This window comes from Glycine soja, chromosome 13 (assembly GCF_004193775.1).
Source record: "Glycine soja cultivar W05 chromosome 13, ASM419377v2, whole genome shotgun sequence".
In the NCBI taxonomy this organism is placed as follows: domain Eukaryota; kingdom Viridiplantae; phylum Streptophyta; class Magnoliopsida; order Fabales; family Fabaceae; genus Glycine; species Glycine soja.
Window position 1 is genome coordinate 20525379 of NC_041014.1, and position 15483 is coordinate 20540861.

The 15483-nt window shown below is 28.4% G+C and overlaps 2 protein-coding genes across 2 annotated transcripts; one reads left to right on the top strand and one right to left on the bottom strand.

The window, feature by feature from the left end:
* Positions 1–1208: 1208 nt before the first annotated feature.
* LOC114382334 (tetraspanin-8-like) lies at positions 1209–4087 on the top strand. The gene is made up of 2 exons (XM_028341662.1): positions 1209–1800; positions 3583–4087. The coding sequence occupies exons 1-2, from the start codon at positions 1216–1218 to the stop codon at positions 3886–3888; spliced, it is 891 nt and encodes a 296-aa protein (XP_028197463.1). The 5' UTR covers positions 1209–1215; the 3' UTR covers positions 3889–4087.
* An 8250-nt stretch (positions 4088–12337) lies between these two features.
* Positions 12338–14802, bottom strand: LOC114382542 (WAT1-related protein At4g28040-like). Its single transcript, XM_028342040.1, has 7 exons — positions 14557–14802; positions 14399–14467; positions 14181–14297; positions 13794–14019; positions 13183–13341; positions 12913–13061; positions 12338–12780 (listed from the first exon to the last, which is right to left on the bottom strand). Exons 1-7 carry the CDS (start codon positions 14736–14738, stop codon positions 12579–12581), a joined length of 1104 nt encoding a protein of 367 aa, XP_028197841.1. The 5' UTR covers positions 14739–14802; the 3' UTR covers positions 12338–12578.
* Between the last annotated feature and the right edge of the window lie 681 nt (positions 14803–15483).

The following is a 15483-nucleotide window of genomic DNA, read 5'->3' on the forward strand; positions in this document are numbered from 1 at the left end:
TTGTTTGTTTTGCCCTGAGACAAACATCATATGCTAAATTACATATTAAATTAGTATTACTATTAGAACCAACCTTAGGGAACAATTCTACAACCTAAGATGAATACCCCAGCTGCTGTTGCCACAAATCAGTGGAGCTATCACCATTTGTTTTGACAACTACTGTCACAGTCATCCATTGAAAAAAAAAAAAAAGGAAGCCTTAATTTCTTATTGCTCACATGTGTTAATCAATCTTTAAAATGTGGTCGTAAATAGCATAAAATATATAATTAATTATATTTTTAAGTCCTATAACTCTTTCAAATTTTTACTTTTAGTCCCTGTGATGAATTTTAACTCTGTAATTGTTTTTAGTTCCTATGATCAAATATCACCATTAAACAATGACTTGGCATTAATTTTATTATTATTTTATTATATTTAATGGCGGTTCATTTTTTTGGTTATTATAAGTCGCCAAAAATTACTTTTCTAAATATTTAAAATGATTTAAAACAATTTCTGTTAGTTTTTAATCTCAAAAAAATTGTTTTTGCCCCCTTTCATCCATCAATCTATGCAAGTCCATATCCAAAATGAAATCAGATACGAAACACAAATTCTGATAAATAAAAAAAATCAGATCCAGTAATCAAACTTTGTAACCAAAGCACAAGTTGAAAGAGGAAATCTCACCAAAGAAGATTAACAATTTCTTTTGACAAAAATTAATTATCAACCATATTAATAAATATCTTACTCTAATAACATGGTTTAAAAATACCAATAAATACAAATCAAATTAACTTAATTATGAGAAATAAATTCAGTCTAATTATAGCGGTAAATCAACCTAATTATAAAATCCACACCTAAATATGGACAGTACAATTAATTACAAAATCTGTTAATTATTCAATATAGTACAATATTTTTTTTAATTAAACACGTTCGGAATATTTATTTTTTTAAAATTTTGAAACTAACTTTATTCTTTTCCTACTTAGAATTTGCCAAATTTAAGAAAGCCCCCGGAGGAAGAGCCCAGAACAGATTCTAGTTTTTTTTTAAAAAAAACACGTTTTAACCAAATTAACCCGAAACCCTTTTCTTCCTTCCAACGGCGAAATCGCGTTACCGTGGCGTGTGCAATAATATCTCAAAATATTGTCAACAGTTACAACTCACAACAAACACCACGCGCATATGAACTATATATTTATACACGCGCATATGGATACAGTCTCATATAACAATCATTCTTTCTCAAAACACTTGCTCCATTATTATTTTCTCATTCATTCGTTCATCATGGTTCGGTTCAGCAACAACGTGATCGGACTCCTGAACTTCCTGACCTTCCTCCTCTCCATCCCGATCCTGGTGGCCGGAGTGTGGCTGAGCAAGCAGGGCGCCACCGAGTGCGAGCGGTGGCTGGAGAAGCCGGTGATCGCACTCGGCGTCTTCCTCATGCTCGTCTCACTCGCCGGCCTCGTCGGCGCGTGCTGTCGCGTGTCGTGGCTCCTCTGGCTCTACCTCCTCGTCATGTTCGTCCTCATCGTTCTTCTCTTCGCCTTCACCATCTTCGCCTTCGTTGTCACCAACAAGGGCGCTGGCGAAGTTGTGTCTAATAGAGGGTATAAGGAGTATAGGCTTGGGGATTACTCGAACTGGTTGCAGAAGAGGGTTAACAACACTAAGACGTGGAACAGGATCAGGAGTTGCTTGCAATCTGGGAAAGTCTGCACTGAGTTTCAATCCAAGTTTCTAAACGACACCGTTACTGAGTTTTACTCCGAAAACCTGTCCGCGCTTCAGGTTTCTTTCTTTCTTCTTAATTTTCCTTTGTTTGACTTGATTCCTTTTCTGGGTTGTTGTCAAAATTTGAGCTTGTTCGTGGACGATCTGGTTTTCGATCGATATCCTGTTTTGTTTACTTTTTCCTTGTGGGGTTGCTTCACAATGAAAAAAACTTAATCATAGTTTAGGGTTTTCTTTTTTAGAAAAAAAAATATTGTTGGCTAGGAATTGGAGATTTAATGTTTTACTCCTCATTAAAAGTGAGTATAAGTTACATATAAAACTTCAATTCTAATTAAATGGTTATAAAAAACAACTAAAGAAATTGTTCAGAATTCGTATCTTGAAAATTTGGTTGCTTTAATCATTAGATCATAAACTTTTGGTTGTTGAGGTGTATATTGAGGGTTTTTTCAATTAAAATTGAAGTTTCAGCTTCCTTGTTTGAGAATTTTAATTTTAATTGAACAAGGACAATAAAAATAAAAATAAAAATATTTGCAAGTAGCTTTTGTTTCTTGAAATTTGGTTGTCTTATTAGACCATAAGCTTTCGGTTGAATTTATGTTTTTGCTTGAAATTGAAGAACGGTTATGATGATGGTATATGTGCCCTTTGGCCCACCCCCTTTAAGTTTTTTTGTCTCCTTTCTCTCGAACGCGAGTTTCAATTCGAGTTGTTTTCTGGAAAAAAGTGAACTTTCGTCAGATCAACTTTGTGAGATACTACTGGTATTTTATAGTAGTAGTAGAGTAGTCAAGGCTGGTGCTTTTTGAAAGGGAGGTCTTTTAAACTGGGATAGGCTTCCATCTGAAAAGGCTGTGATCTTTTACTTTTTATTCCCAATGTATTTTTTGTCGGACTTTTTAGCATTCTTGTATTTACTAGTAATTTTTTAATAGGACTGAACGATGCTAGTGCTGCTGCCTGGGCTAAAAGTTGCGTACTTTTTACATTTTTCTCTTAAAAACCTGCATGATTTAGCGTGCACTTCTCTTGTTATTTTAAGATCATCTATAATGAGAATCAATTAATTAATGAACTTAACCAAAAAAATTATTATTTTGATATGTGCGATTTTGAGTCTCTTTAAGAAAAAGTTGTTTATATCAACAATTTTGACTCATGATTTACTTAATTTCCTATTAAATATAGGAGAGAGAAACAATTGAGTTAGTTAATAGAAATTTTTATTAGAGAGAAAATTCATTAACCTGTTTAAGATGGACGCGACATGAATTAAGTTACTTGCATAAAAACCCAAGAAGATGCTCTAAGGTGTGAATGATACAACTTAAAAGTGAAGTTTTTATGTGCCCATTCTTCCACCAAGAGCATCCACCCTTGAATTTATTTGGGTCTAACAGTGGGATCCACCTAGTTGGTGGCATCACATGGTCAAAATTTTATTGGTGAAGGAAAATATTTGCCTTAAAGGACATAAGAATTGTCCAAAATGAGATATTCTTAAGGAAAATGTTTCATGAATATCCAGTATACTATTTAATACCTTTAACAACTAGAAAGAGTAAAAAAAGAAGAAAAATAAGAAGAGAAATAGAGAGATATTGATGAATGTATAAAATTATGAATGATTCATATATTACTAGGATGTTCTTACACGATAGTATTGATATACTGTTATACAATGTACAGGATTTATTTGTTTAATCATAATAAGTGCAAATTATTGTGACTGCTTTACTTAATGGATTGAATTTCATTGTGACACACAATATGTTATGCTTAATTTTGGACACCTTGTGGATTTTGCATTAATTTGTTGGATGTTTTGTGCAGTCTGGATGCTGTAAACCTGCAGAAGAATGCCAGTTTAGCTATGTGAATCCAACGACATGGACGAAGCCCACAAATGTGACTAATCAGAGCAACCCAGATTGTGATGCTTGGAATAACGATCCAACAGTTCTGTGCTTCAATTGCCAATCATGCAAGGCTGGCTTACTGCAAAACCTCAAGACTGATTGGAAGAGGGTGGCTGTTGTTAACATCGTATTCCTTGTCTTCCTCATTATTGTCTACTCCATAGGGTGCTGTGCATTCAGGAACAATAGGAGGGAAAATTGGAAGGGTTATTCTCGTTAGCTAAGATTACTCAGTATTATTACTAGTGTGTAGATGAGTTTGCTAGACAATCTGGTTTATATGGTGGATTTTTATTTTTTATTTTTTTATGGGCTTTATGTGTATGAGCTGTTTTCAGTAGACAGTCTGTTATCTAAATTGCTCAATTTTATATAGCAGTTTCCTAGTATCATCTATACGTAAATATTACTTCTGGACACACTGCATTCCCTTCGAATTCAACGTCTACCCTCTATAAATTTCTTCAATCGAAATCGTAGGGTGTGTTTGGTTTGCATTTCTATTTTCTGTTTTTATTTTTTGAAAATGAAAAAAAAAAAACAGTCAAACCAAACATCATTTTAGTAAAAAAATGAAAACAAAAAACAGTCAAACCAAACATTATCTTAGTATTTTGTCCGGTGCTGAATAATCACCCCACATCATTGACGGTCTAAGAGAATTTTGTTTAGTTTAAATCCCATTAATTTATACTGCATTCGAATTTTATAAGTTTTTTAAACTAATGAAGTTTTTCTTTTCTTTTTTAAAATTGTAGAAATTCGGTCTCTCGTTCTTTTTATTTATTTATCTAAGACTTGTAAGTTTTTGTTTTCTACTTATTTTTTTTATAGATTGAATAGATTAAATTGTTTTTAATTAAAAATCATTAACCAAAATATCAACTCAAAATAAAATAAAAAATCTCAAAATTTCTTCATTCAAAATCCTAATTTCATATCTTATAATTTTGTTAATGTTTATTTAAGTTTTCATTTTTTCTAAATTTTACAATTATTTTATATTTTAATTCTATCATAAAGTATTTGGATAAAAAAAATTAATGATAGATAAGACTAATAGCATGCTTGGTCTACTAGACTTGAGTTGAGTGAGAAATAAATTTTCTTATTATTATGGTTTATTTTTTCATTCTTTGACGAGAATTTGCTAATAGACGAATGTATCTAATAGTCTCTATTTCACTCTTTTCAACACTTTTTGTAATCGACTGAAATTTGTCAAAAATTACTAATTTTGGTGGAATAAATTATATTTTTTCTTATATTTAAAATTTAATTTAAAAATAAAAATGAAAGGATACATTAAAAATAAATAAATTGTCAAGAAAAATCCTTTAAAACTCACTCCTTGAAGAAAAAAAATAGCTATTTTAATTTTTATATATATATATAGAGAGAGAGAGAGAGATTATGTTGAATTTTTTAATAAATATATTTATTTAATTATAAGTATAATTATTATTTTAACTAACAATTATAATTTTACCCTTTATCTATGAAAGTAATAAATAATTCTAAGTAAAGTTTAAATATTTATTTAATAAATGGTATTAAATTTCTGTTGTATTTTTAAAATAAAAAATATTTAATTTTTAATGAATATTAAGAAAATATTGTAAAACAATTTAAAACTATTCCACTAATAGATCTTCAAATGAGTAAAAAATAACCAGTGTGGTAACTGGTAAAGGAAGATATAGATTAAACGGTGTGTTCTTTTTCTATTTTTCCTTTTTTTTTTCTTCAGCGGGTGTGTGTTCTTAATCTTCCGTGTATTATGTTTTTGCTTTACACGTAAAAGAAATGTATTCTTTTGTAAATCTTCTTTCTATTTTATAAGGAAAATAAGTGTAATTAATATTTATCACATAGAAAAAGTAGAATAATTAGCAAAAAAATATTTTAATTTTTTTAAAATTGTTATACACATAAATGGACCAGAGAAATTGAAATGCAAATATGATCTGTGACTGCACCACGTGTTTGGTGATAAATTGTACTTAATCTATCCAGCTTTATCGAATAAATGAGTACAATAGTTTTATTTCTTTTTTGCTACAATAGCTAGCTAACAACAATCAAATCAAAATTTAAGACTTCATACGGATAAGAAAAAAATTGAATAGAAACTTGGATGTATTATTAAGGTAAATTTCAATTCTGTACATAAAAACAAATAGCTTTTGCAATCTGGTGGGGATAATCCTCTAACCAGTACATTTATTTTGATTGTATAGCAAACTTTACTAACCTATCATGTTTCCAGTTTTTTTTTGTGAATGAATGAGGAATCACATATGGAAAAGTGGGATTTCATACTCTTTCAAGTTTGCAATCCATCATCAAAATGAGAAACACATCTGGGCCGCCACAATCAAGGCCCATTTCCTCATCAACATTTGACTTGTAATGAAATGGTCCTAACTCCTCTTCATCATTAAAATAACCTTGATGAGTTTGTGTTAACGCAGCTAATTACTCTTGAGGACGTAAATGAGTCAAAGTTAAGTAAAGCTCATCAGACTTTATTTGTGAAAAAAAATTGAACTCAATTTTAACTCATTTATTTAATCAAATCTAATAGAAAATTTGGATTTGACTTGCTAAGAAATATTAAGTTTGAGTTTGACTTTTTACTTTTTTTTTATAACTTAATAATTTGCTTTTTATGAAATTTTTCTTAATGTGTTTTCAACTTTATCAAAAAAATATTTAATAATTATTTTAATACTAGATAATTATCTACTGATAGTAAAATGAATTTAACATGTGATAAGTAAAATTTAAAAAATATACTAAATAATTAATTTAACGATTTTCTAAGAGGCAAAATTATTTTCATAAAAAATACCATTTATGTAATATATATATATATATATATAAACAAACGACTTATTCACATATCCTTAATGTTAAGTTTCTAAAACTTGGGTCCACTCATTTAAATAATTAAACATAATCTCAAATTTCAATTTATTTATCTAATTAAACAAACGAATTTAAATAAATAATTCACAAATCAAGACTTAATAGTTGAAAAATAATTTGACTTATTTACATTCCAGTCTAGTTACTATTATGTATTTATATATTTTATATTTCATCTTTCATTTCTCTCATGTCATTCATGTTCAAATTAATAGTTTTTTTTTTGTTTCTTCTTCTCCGTTGAGTTAATAGATTAATTATTTTCTGTTTTCTAATCTACATTATTAATTAAAAAATTATGCTTAGATTCTTAATATTATGTGAGATTTGTACAAAATTCTTTTTTTTCTTCATTGAGAACTCTCCTATTTACACTAACTTTGTTAATTATTTAAAAAATACAACACTAACCTCCCTTATACATTACACTACTCCTTTAATGATTACACAAACACTCTTCTAAAGAAAGTTACTGCAAACAATAAAACAAATAAAAAAAATCTTACAATCTTACGAAATATCACAAAATGTCAATATAATTTACTCTAACTTAAATTTATGTTAAAGTGATGATATATAAATATCTACAAATATAATGCACTATTTATATTTATGGTTTTTCTCTTCTCTTCATGTCATTTTTCGTCATTTCTCTTTTCCAATGCTAAATAAAATAGGGCTGGGGTCCATCTACAGGGGACAATGGAAATGGGGTAGTTTTTTAAAAAGTTTATTAAATATTGGTAAAATTTAAATTAATATTTAAGAGATAAGTAATAGGATAACCTATAACTTTTAAATTAAAAGTTATAAATATTTTTTTTCTTTTTTCATTGAAATCGTATACACTTTATGACTTTAATTTTTACTTTAAAGGAAGTTTTTTTTAGTAGTAAACAGTTTTTTATTTTAATTATTTAATTAATGTATGTTTTCTTTTTTCTTTTTATTTAATATATTATTTTATTTAATATTTTTTATATTTTTTTATTTAATATATTTTTATATTTTTTTATTAATGTTAAGAATTATTATTTATTTTTTAAATTAGAAAAATAATAATAAAAGACTTAAATTTAAATAAAAATATTAAAATTTAAGTCTTTTATATTATTTTTCTAATTTATAAAATAAATAACAATCCTTAGTATTAGTAAAAAAATATAGAAAATATAAAATTAAATAATATAAAAATATTAAATAAAACTAAAATATATATATTAATTAAATAATTAAAATAAAAACTATTTATGACTTTAAAGTCATAAATAATTTATGACTTAAAAAAAAACTCTCTTACAACTTTAAAGTCATGTAAAAAAAATTAAAAATCAAAGCCATAAATTTTTTACATCTTCAATAAATAAATAAAATCATAACACAATTTATGATTTTTAATTAAGAAGTGATGGATTATCTTACCCCTTATTGTTTCCAAATATTAATTTAAATTTTATTCTTATTTAATCATTTTTTTAAATGACCTCATTTCCGTCTTTCACCCCATTTATAGTTATCCATTGACCATTATATTGTGAGTGTCATCACACACCTCGTACTATTTCTCACTGCATATTTATTTGCCACAGATATTACTCTTGGACACACTGCATTTCCTTCTATTCCAATTCCAACGCCGCCTTATACTGTCCAGTGCTGAACAATAATTCAGCTCTAAGTAATTGATGGTCCAAAAATTTCAGATTTTTGTGTTAACCGTTAAAATTATGGATGAATGGGACATGAGTTGTGGCTGCCCTTGGATTCCATATCCACTGTTGAACATTCCCTCTGTGTTTCTTTTTTCCCCGTGATTGAAGGTGTGTGTTGGTAGAGAAAGCCTCTGCCTTTATCAGTTTTTAATCTTTTGATGGCATGAGCTCATTGGTTGTCTTGTGGATAAGAAAACCTTTTAGGAGATTATTTCCACACAGTGATGAGTGAAATTAGATTAGTGTAAGCATTTTTCTGCATTTTCGTCACGTGACGTGGAGGATACACACAACTTTATTGAAGTTTATTTCCCTTCCCCTTTTCCCTCTTATAGGTACAATAATATTTATGTACCTATACACTATTTTGACCCTCATTTTTTCCCTGTATGTCTCTTTCTATTTAATCAGTGGGGGCAAGACAGCACGACGACACGATGTGTCTGAATAGTGATGTGCTTTTTTTTTAGTCATATGAAATTAGTTGAACGTGATCTTTACGAATAATTTGTTTTTCTAAGAAAACCAATTTTGCAAGAGTTGCATAATTAAATTTAATTAAATAGTAACTAAGAAAATTTATTTCAATTGATTAAACTGAATACACAAATTATTATAAACTTTCTAATACTTACATTTGATTTCCACGTGTAAACCTTCCAAATTATAGCTATCCTTCCTGGATGAGAAATAATTCTGTTCAAAATTGAATAAAATTACTATGCACAACAAACATTTTATTTCAAGCATATGAAACACTAGCATATCTAATATTCAAACTCAAAATTATTAAGTAAACTAAAACATACTTCACTAGTGACCCGCGTGTCTATATAAAAAAATTAATTGACCCACATGGTCAATGATAACTTATAAGTCTCATTATGGTTGAGATGACTTTCTTCTATTCTTGTAAAATAGTGATTGGTGGATATCATTTTATTCTAAACACTACATTAACTTGTATTAGTTCTCTTTATATATCTTTTTCTTTTTATTATATTACATTATATCAATTATTATAACTTACATTTCTTTTTTTTTTCTCTCTCTCTCTTACTAAGCATCATTTACAAAGGATATATTCACTAATAATTCTTTTATTCTTGTATTAGTGCTTATTTTATTCACGCGTTCCTATTGTTTAGATTTTTATTCATTTCAAATCAGGAATGAAGAAACGAGGGAGATTACATGTGATATAGAACTTGTGTTAATTCCGAGTATCATTGTTTTCTTCATCTTATTTTTGTGTGTTTATAAACTATAAATATCTTTTATGAATGAGATAATCCTAATTGAACTGAGTAAGATTATTATATGTGCATAACAAATTTTTTTTATCAAGTATTTAAGGTAGTGTATACTCAGAATTTAAACCAAAAATAAAAAATAATAATTAAACTAAAGTATCTTTGTTAGAGTTTATCGATCTAATCGATCCATGTGTTTAATGATAAATGTCATTGTTATGGTTGAGTTTGAATTGCTTTACTTCATTCTCGTAGAAGTAAAATAGTCATTGAAAAACACATTTCTATTCAAGATATTTGAATATAACATATAATTGTTATCAGATTCTTCATTAATTAATTAAAATTTGTCAAGATTCCCAATATTATAAAAGAGGTTCATTGAATAGATGAGAACCATCTTCATTAAAGGAAAAAAAATTGATCCATTGGTTTACAATATAATGAACCACTCTCACTATATTATTATTATTATTATAAATTTTGTTTTTTACATATTCTTTTATTTCCTAAACCTTATCATAATTTGTGCTTACACATAAAAGTGAAATGCACTTTTCCTTGAAACAAGGGCAGATACATTGGTGTACTATAGAACTTGTCTTGACTTTAAGTATCATAGCTTTATGTGTATATATGTTTTTTTTTTTACATTTACGTAATTTTATTTTAAATAAATTTAGAAAAAAAATTAAAACTTTAAATTTATCAGGACGTAACAATAATTTATTATTATTAAAGACCGATAACAAAATTTAGACATTCATTAGAGATCAAAAATATATTTGAATTTTCTTAAAAATAAATAAGTTATTTGCAATATCATGAACCACTCTCACTACATGCATTATTATTATTATTATTATTATTATTATTATTATTATTATTATTATTATAGAGTGACAGAGAAATTATATTATTGATTATATTTATCAATTTTCCCTTCTTTATATTCTTTTATTTCTCCCATCTCGTCATGATGCATGCATACACATAAAAGTGAAATGCACTTTTCCTTTAAAGGAGGGTAGATACATTGGTGTACTTTAAGTTTGATAGTTGTTAATTTGTGTGTGTGTTTTAAGATTATAGGTATCCTTTACAAGTAAGAGATAATGTGGTTTGACTCAAATAAGATAATTATGTGTGAAAGTTTTTTTTTTAAAAAGTATTTGATGTACTTGCATATACTCAAGGACTTGAACTCAAAACTATTTAATTAAATTAAAATATTCTTGTACTAGTTGATCTACACGTTTGATGGATATAATAGTTATAGCTAAGTTAGCTAAGTTTACTTATATTTCTTTTTCTTTCTTGTTTTTTCTTATTAAGCATGACCTCTGGTCTTATTTATAAGAATCAAATAAAAGTGATTAAATTGGTTAATTTGTTATAAATTTTAATTTTATTTTAAGATTACCCATGACATTAAATGATTTAAGATGTGATTTTTTTTTTCAAATTAAAAGACAATTTTTTCAATTAAAGAGTATATCTTGTTTTTGTTTATAACTCAATAAATGCACTATCTTTCATGGAAAAATGAGTCTATGTCATTGATAGACCTCATAATTAATTCGGGATAAAAAAAATTAACAAGAAATAAGTAATCATATATTTCTTATAATTAGGACAACATTATTAAGAAAATTGTGCATTAATCATTCTTCTATTCTTGTATTGTGTCTTAAGCATTCTTTGGATTCAAATCTCTTGTTTCATATTTGTGTCCCATCCTTTATGCCACCAATCAAATTTTGACATGTCACTTTGACAAAGATGGAATACAAATAGGAGTTAAGAGATTTAAATCTGCATTCTTTTATTCTTGTACCAATGATTATTTTATTGACTCATTCCTATTGCCAAAATTTGTATTCATTTCAAATGAAATTGTATCCCGATGATTTTTTTCTTCCTTTTAATGAAGATGGTTCTTATTTTGAATTCAACGAATTTCTTTTGAGTTTTGTGATCTTAATAAAGTTTAAATAATAATAGAGTTTATTGAATTTGTTTTATAATTTTTCATTTTAAAAATATTCTTTAAACATTAAAAGGATTTTTTTAACCATAGTAAGTAGAGTCTTTTGTTCTCTGGTGAGATTTTGAGATATTTCGCTAGCTTCGTTCATCTAGGTTGATTAGTCTAAAACTTAGTTATATTTTTCTCTCTTTAAGAGAAGGGACAAACTTAAACTATTTGAGGGTGAGCAAATGCATTCTCTTATTTTAATAAATTTACATTTATTTTCTTAAAATTTAATACTTTGCACCCCTAATTTTATGTGTTGGAATTCCATTACTTATTCTCATATGAGAGTACACAAAATATACCTCCTTATTTTAATAAAATCATGAATATTTTTCATAAAATTTTATATTTTACACTTCTTATGTTTACGTATTTGAATCACTTTTTCATTTTATGTGTCAGATTTATTTTTAAAAATAGTTTACCTTCACTAACATTAGATCTTAGAATGGTCACCGCTTAAAAGTGTATCTTGTGGATCGAAACGTTAAAAGATATGTGAAACTTGAAGAAAATTTAACAAGGGCTTGTGTAATTTTTCGTTGCATAATTTTTTATTTATTTTCTCATATAGGATATTTATTTAAATTTTAAAAATGAATAAGTGGTTTGCAATATCTATGATGAAAATAAAACACAAACATGAGGGAAGCAATTTACAGGAAAAAAAATAATAATACGAGCTCAGCACTCCTATCCCAGCATAATCGGAATAACGGATGTAAGAAAACGAGATGGAAGGAAACAAAATTTAATTCATATCTTTTTTTCTCCTAAAACATATTATCACTCTTACATAATTACCATTAGTCCAGGCCATGAGCTTGAATTTATTTTCACACTCTATTCGTTAGAAATTTTGGTGAAAGAAATTAAGCCAAATTTGTTTAAGCTGCAACTTGTTCCATGTTTCAGTTTCTTCAATTCTGAAATGATCAAAACTTCACCAAAACTTCTATTAGTTTAATCATCATGGCTACACCTTGCTATCTGCTTCTGTTGCATGTTCAGACAATTTCTCTGATAGAAGGGGTTGTTCCAAATCTATCCTACTACTTATCTCATCATCTAGTAAGTTTGATGATTGTGGTGCCTCTGGTTTAATCTCAGCAAACTCTTTGGCTTTACCCCAAAGCACAATATATAAACCGGCAATAACTCCAACAGCCCCTACCAAACTGAAAATGAATCACGCATATGAATTATGATCAGGCCACACATATAATACTAATAATAATAATGATGTTTGAGTTTCTTCATGAATAGATAAAAGGTACGTAGAAAAATAATACTAATAGTGTATTAATTACCTTCCAACGTACACCTCTTCCTCTAGGAAAGTTGCACTTATCAAAGCAGTGATGACTGTTGCCAAAGGGTTGAACATTGCACAGTACAGGGGACCTCTTTCTGAGATGCACCAGGATTGAATGAAGAAGCTAACCGCTATTCCGATTCCCTATTTCATAAAATTAATAATAAGAATAACAATAATACAAGTTGCTAATTAACAGTGTCGGTATTGTACTACACAACAAATGATTACTAATTGAACTTTTGCCGAGTGGCTTGGAACTTACTGCATATAAAGAACATGAAATCTGTAAAGGTGATTGCAAAATCCATGCTTGAAGATCCGACTCTGAAAGCAGGGCAAATAGGGCAGCCTGTATTGTTGAAAACAGACACATCCAAAAGGTTGATAATAAATGGTCTGGGCAGCACGAAGTGATTGGTACCTGTTGAGTTGAACTTGTGTCAGATCCACTCATGGAGAAAGGAATCATCCTAGAATATTCTACTTTTTATGGAAAGTGATAATCTTGTACTCCAGCTTTACCAAAAAAAATAAAATAAAATTATTTAGTAGTCCGAGAAAGTTACCCTACTACTTAGGATCATTAGAGATTAGTTTTATTTTTTGGATCACCACTCATGATGCTTTGCAAATCAGAGAATCTTATCGAGTATGTAGAGTTTTTTTTTTCAATCATAATTTTTTGATTTATAAAATTTGAATTAATATTTTACTTAAAAATTAAATTAGATCCATTCAGATCAACCACTTGTTGTTGGTCATTAGATATTTGTTTGAATTATAATTATGTGATAATTTCATATGACATAATAAATTTTCTATTCATCGATTGTATCAAAGGAAGGATGAGAAAATAAATCGGCTTTTATTTACCTGCAGGATCATCCAACATGACCAAAAAACACTGCTTGCTAAGAGCAATAGGCAACCCAGCAGCCAATCATCACCTTGACTGCCGGTGAGATGTATAGAAGGAAGGAACTCCGTGTGTAACAGCTTCTGTCCTTTGACCAATGCCATGGTTAAGGCTCCAGCCACGCAACAAACTGTCCCTAATATCTTGGCCGTGCTTCTTAAGCTTATGTCAACTTTCTCAAATCTGACTCATTAAATTTTAAGGAAACGCGTATCAGCAAAAGAATATGATTTATTTTTATACTGTTAATTAATTATATTCTATTTTAGCTTAAGTAATTATGTTTTGAATCCTTTTTTTCTTGTCGTACTTTGTAATTGCATGTATATCCTTAGAGTCATTACCCCGCAATTGCTGCAATTACAAACGTTAATGCCGGTATCAGATTACTCATAGCGGTAGCTGCAGTAGAAGATGCATAAAATAATCCTTTGAAGTATGCATTCTGATTTGCCGTGACTCTGCAAGGAAAAAATAAAAAAAATTAAGGGTAAGTTTTAAAATTTTCTCTTTGGTATAAATTCAACAGCATGTTACAAGTGAGTTTGGCAGAGTAGTGTACCCAACAAGAGCGGTCACAAACATCAAAAAGAAGCTCCTGAATCCCAAAGAATCTTTCACTGATTGTCTCCTGTTATCAAAAGTAAGCATGTATATGTGAGTTAGTGAAAGAAGATGAGACTAAGCTATAAAAAGAGGAGAAAGTGGTTTAATTATTACCTCTTAGGAGAGAAAAATATAGGCGCCAAAGCCAAAGTGGCTATGCCTTGCCTGTATACTACAAACACCGTTGTACTCAACCCATCTAAGAGAGCGGCTCTTGTGAATATGGCAAGTGCTGCATAATGAATTTGCAGACCTATCATAACAATTAGAGGAAGATTGCTAGCCAAACCAGCCATTTTTTTTAGATGGAGCCTAAAGTTGAAATCCTTTGACACCTTCTATTACATATATGAAGAGGAAGAGAAGGGGGTAGATCTATTTATATCAAGACAAACTCAATTTGTAATCCACTTTTCTATAAATTTATCATTATTAACAGAGAAAAAAAATTGTTTAAAATAAGATGAGTAAGGTAATGATTTTTTTCCTATAAGAGAAATGTTAGTAACGCCTCTTTTATTTCTGACCCTCTTTCATAAATATCTTTTTGGAGACAGCTCAATTTGAAATATTATTATACATTTTCTTGATGAGTAATAAATATCCTTATAAAATATTGTAATACATTAAATACAAGATTTGAATCTTCTGACTAATGCATTGCTCTGTAGGAAACTAATCCTTTTTACTAGATTGTTGATATGTAATAAGATATAAAAAAATGAATTAAAAATATTATTCAAAAATATATTTAAGAATAATATTTTTTTTACATTAATGCAGGTCAAAATCAAACTTATACTATTAAATAGCTTTTTACCAAGAAATTCAACCTGAAAACTTATTGATAATTTGAAGTTAATTTAATAATTTCTACCATACATATCATATCTAATTAATAAAGACAAATGCCAAAGATAAGTATGCCTCAATTACTACCGTTAAACATTCAAAGAACTGAACAACTTGTAGCCCCAAAACAACAAATAAAAATACAGAGTCGACAAGATAGACAAATTAATGAAGAGGGACACATCCACG

Coding starts and splice junctions, on each gene's coding strand:
- LOC114382334 (XM_028341662.1), top strand. CDS start 1,216: ATGGATACAGTCTCATATAACAATCATTCTTTCTCAAAACACTTGCTC. Junction 1,801..3,582: donor AAAACCTGTCCGCGCTTCAG/GTTTCTTTCTTT, acceptor TGTTTTGTGCAG/TCTGGATGCTGTAAACCTGC.
- LOC114382542 (XM_028342040.1), bottom strand. CDS start 14,738: ATGGCTGGTTTGGCTAGCAATCTTCCTCTAATTGTTATGATAGGTCTG. Junction 14,298..14,398: donor TTTGTGACCGCTCTTGTTGG/GTACACTACTCT, acceptor TTTTCCTTGCAG/AGTCACGGCAAATCAGAATG. Junction 12,781..12,912: donor GAAGAGGTGTACGTTGGAAG/GTAATTAATACA, acceptor ATTCATTTTCAG/TTTGGTAGGGGCTGTTGGAG.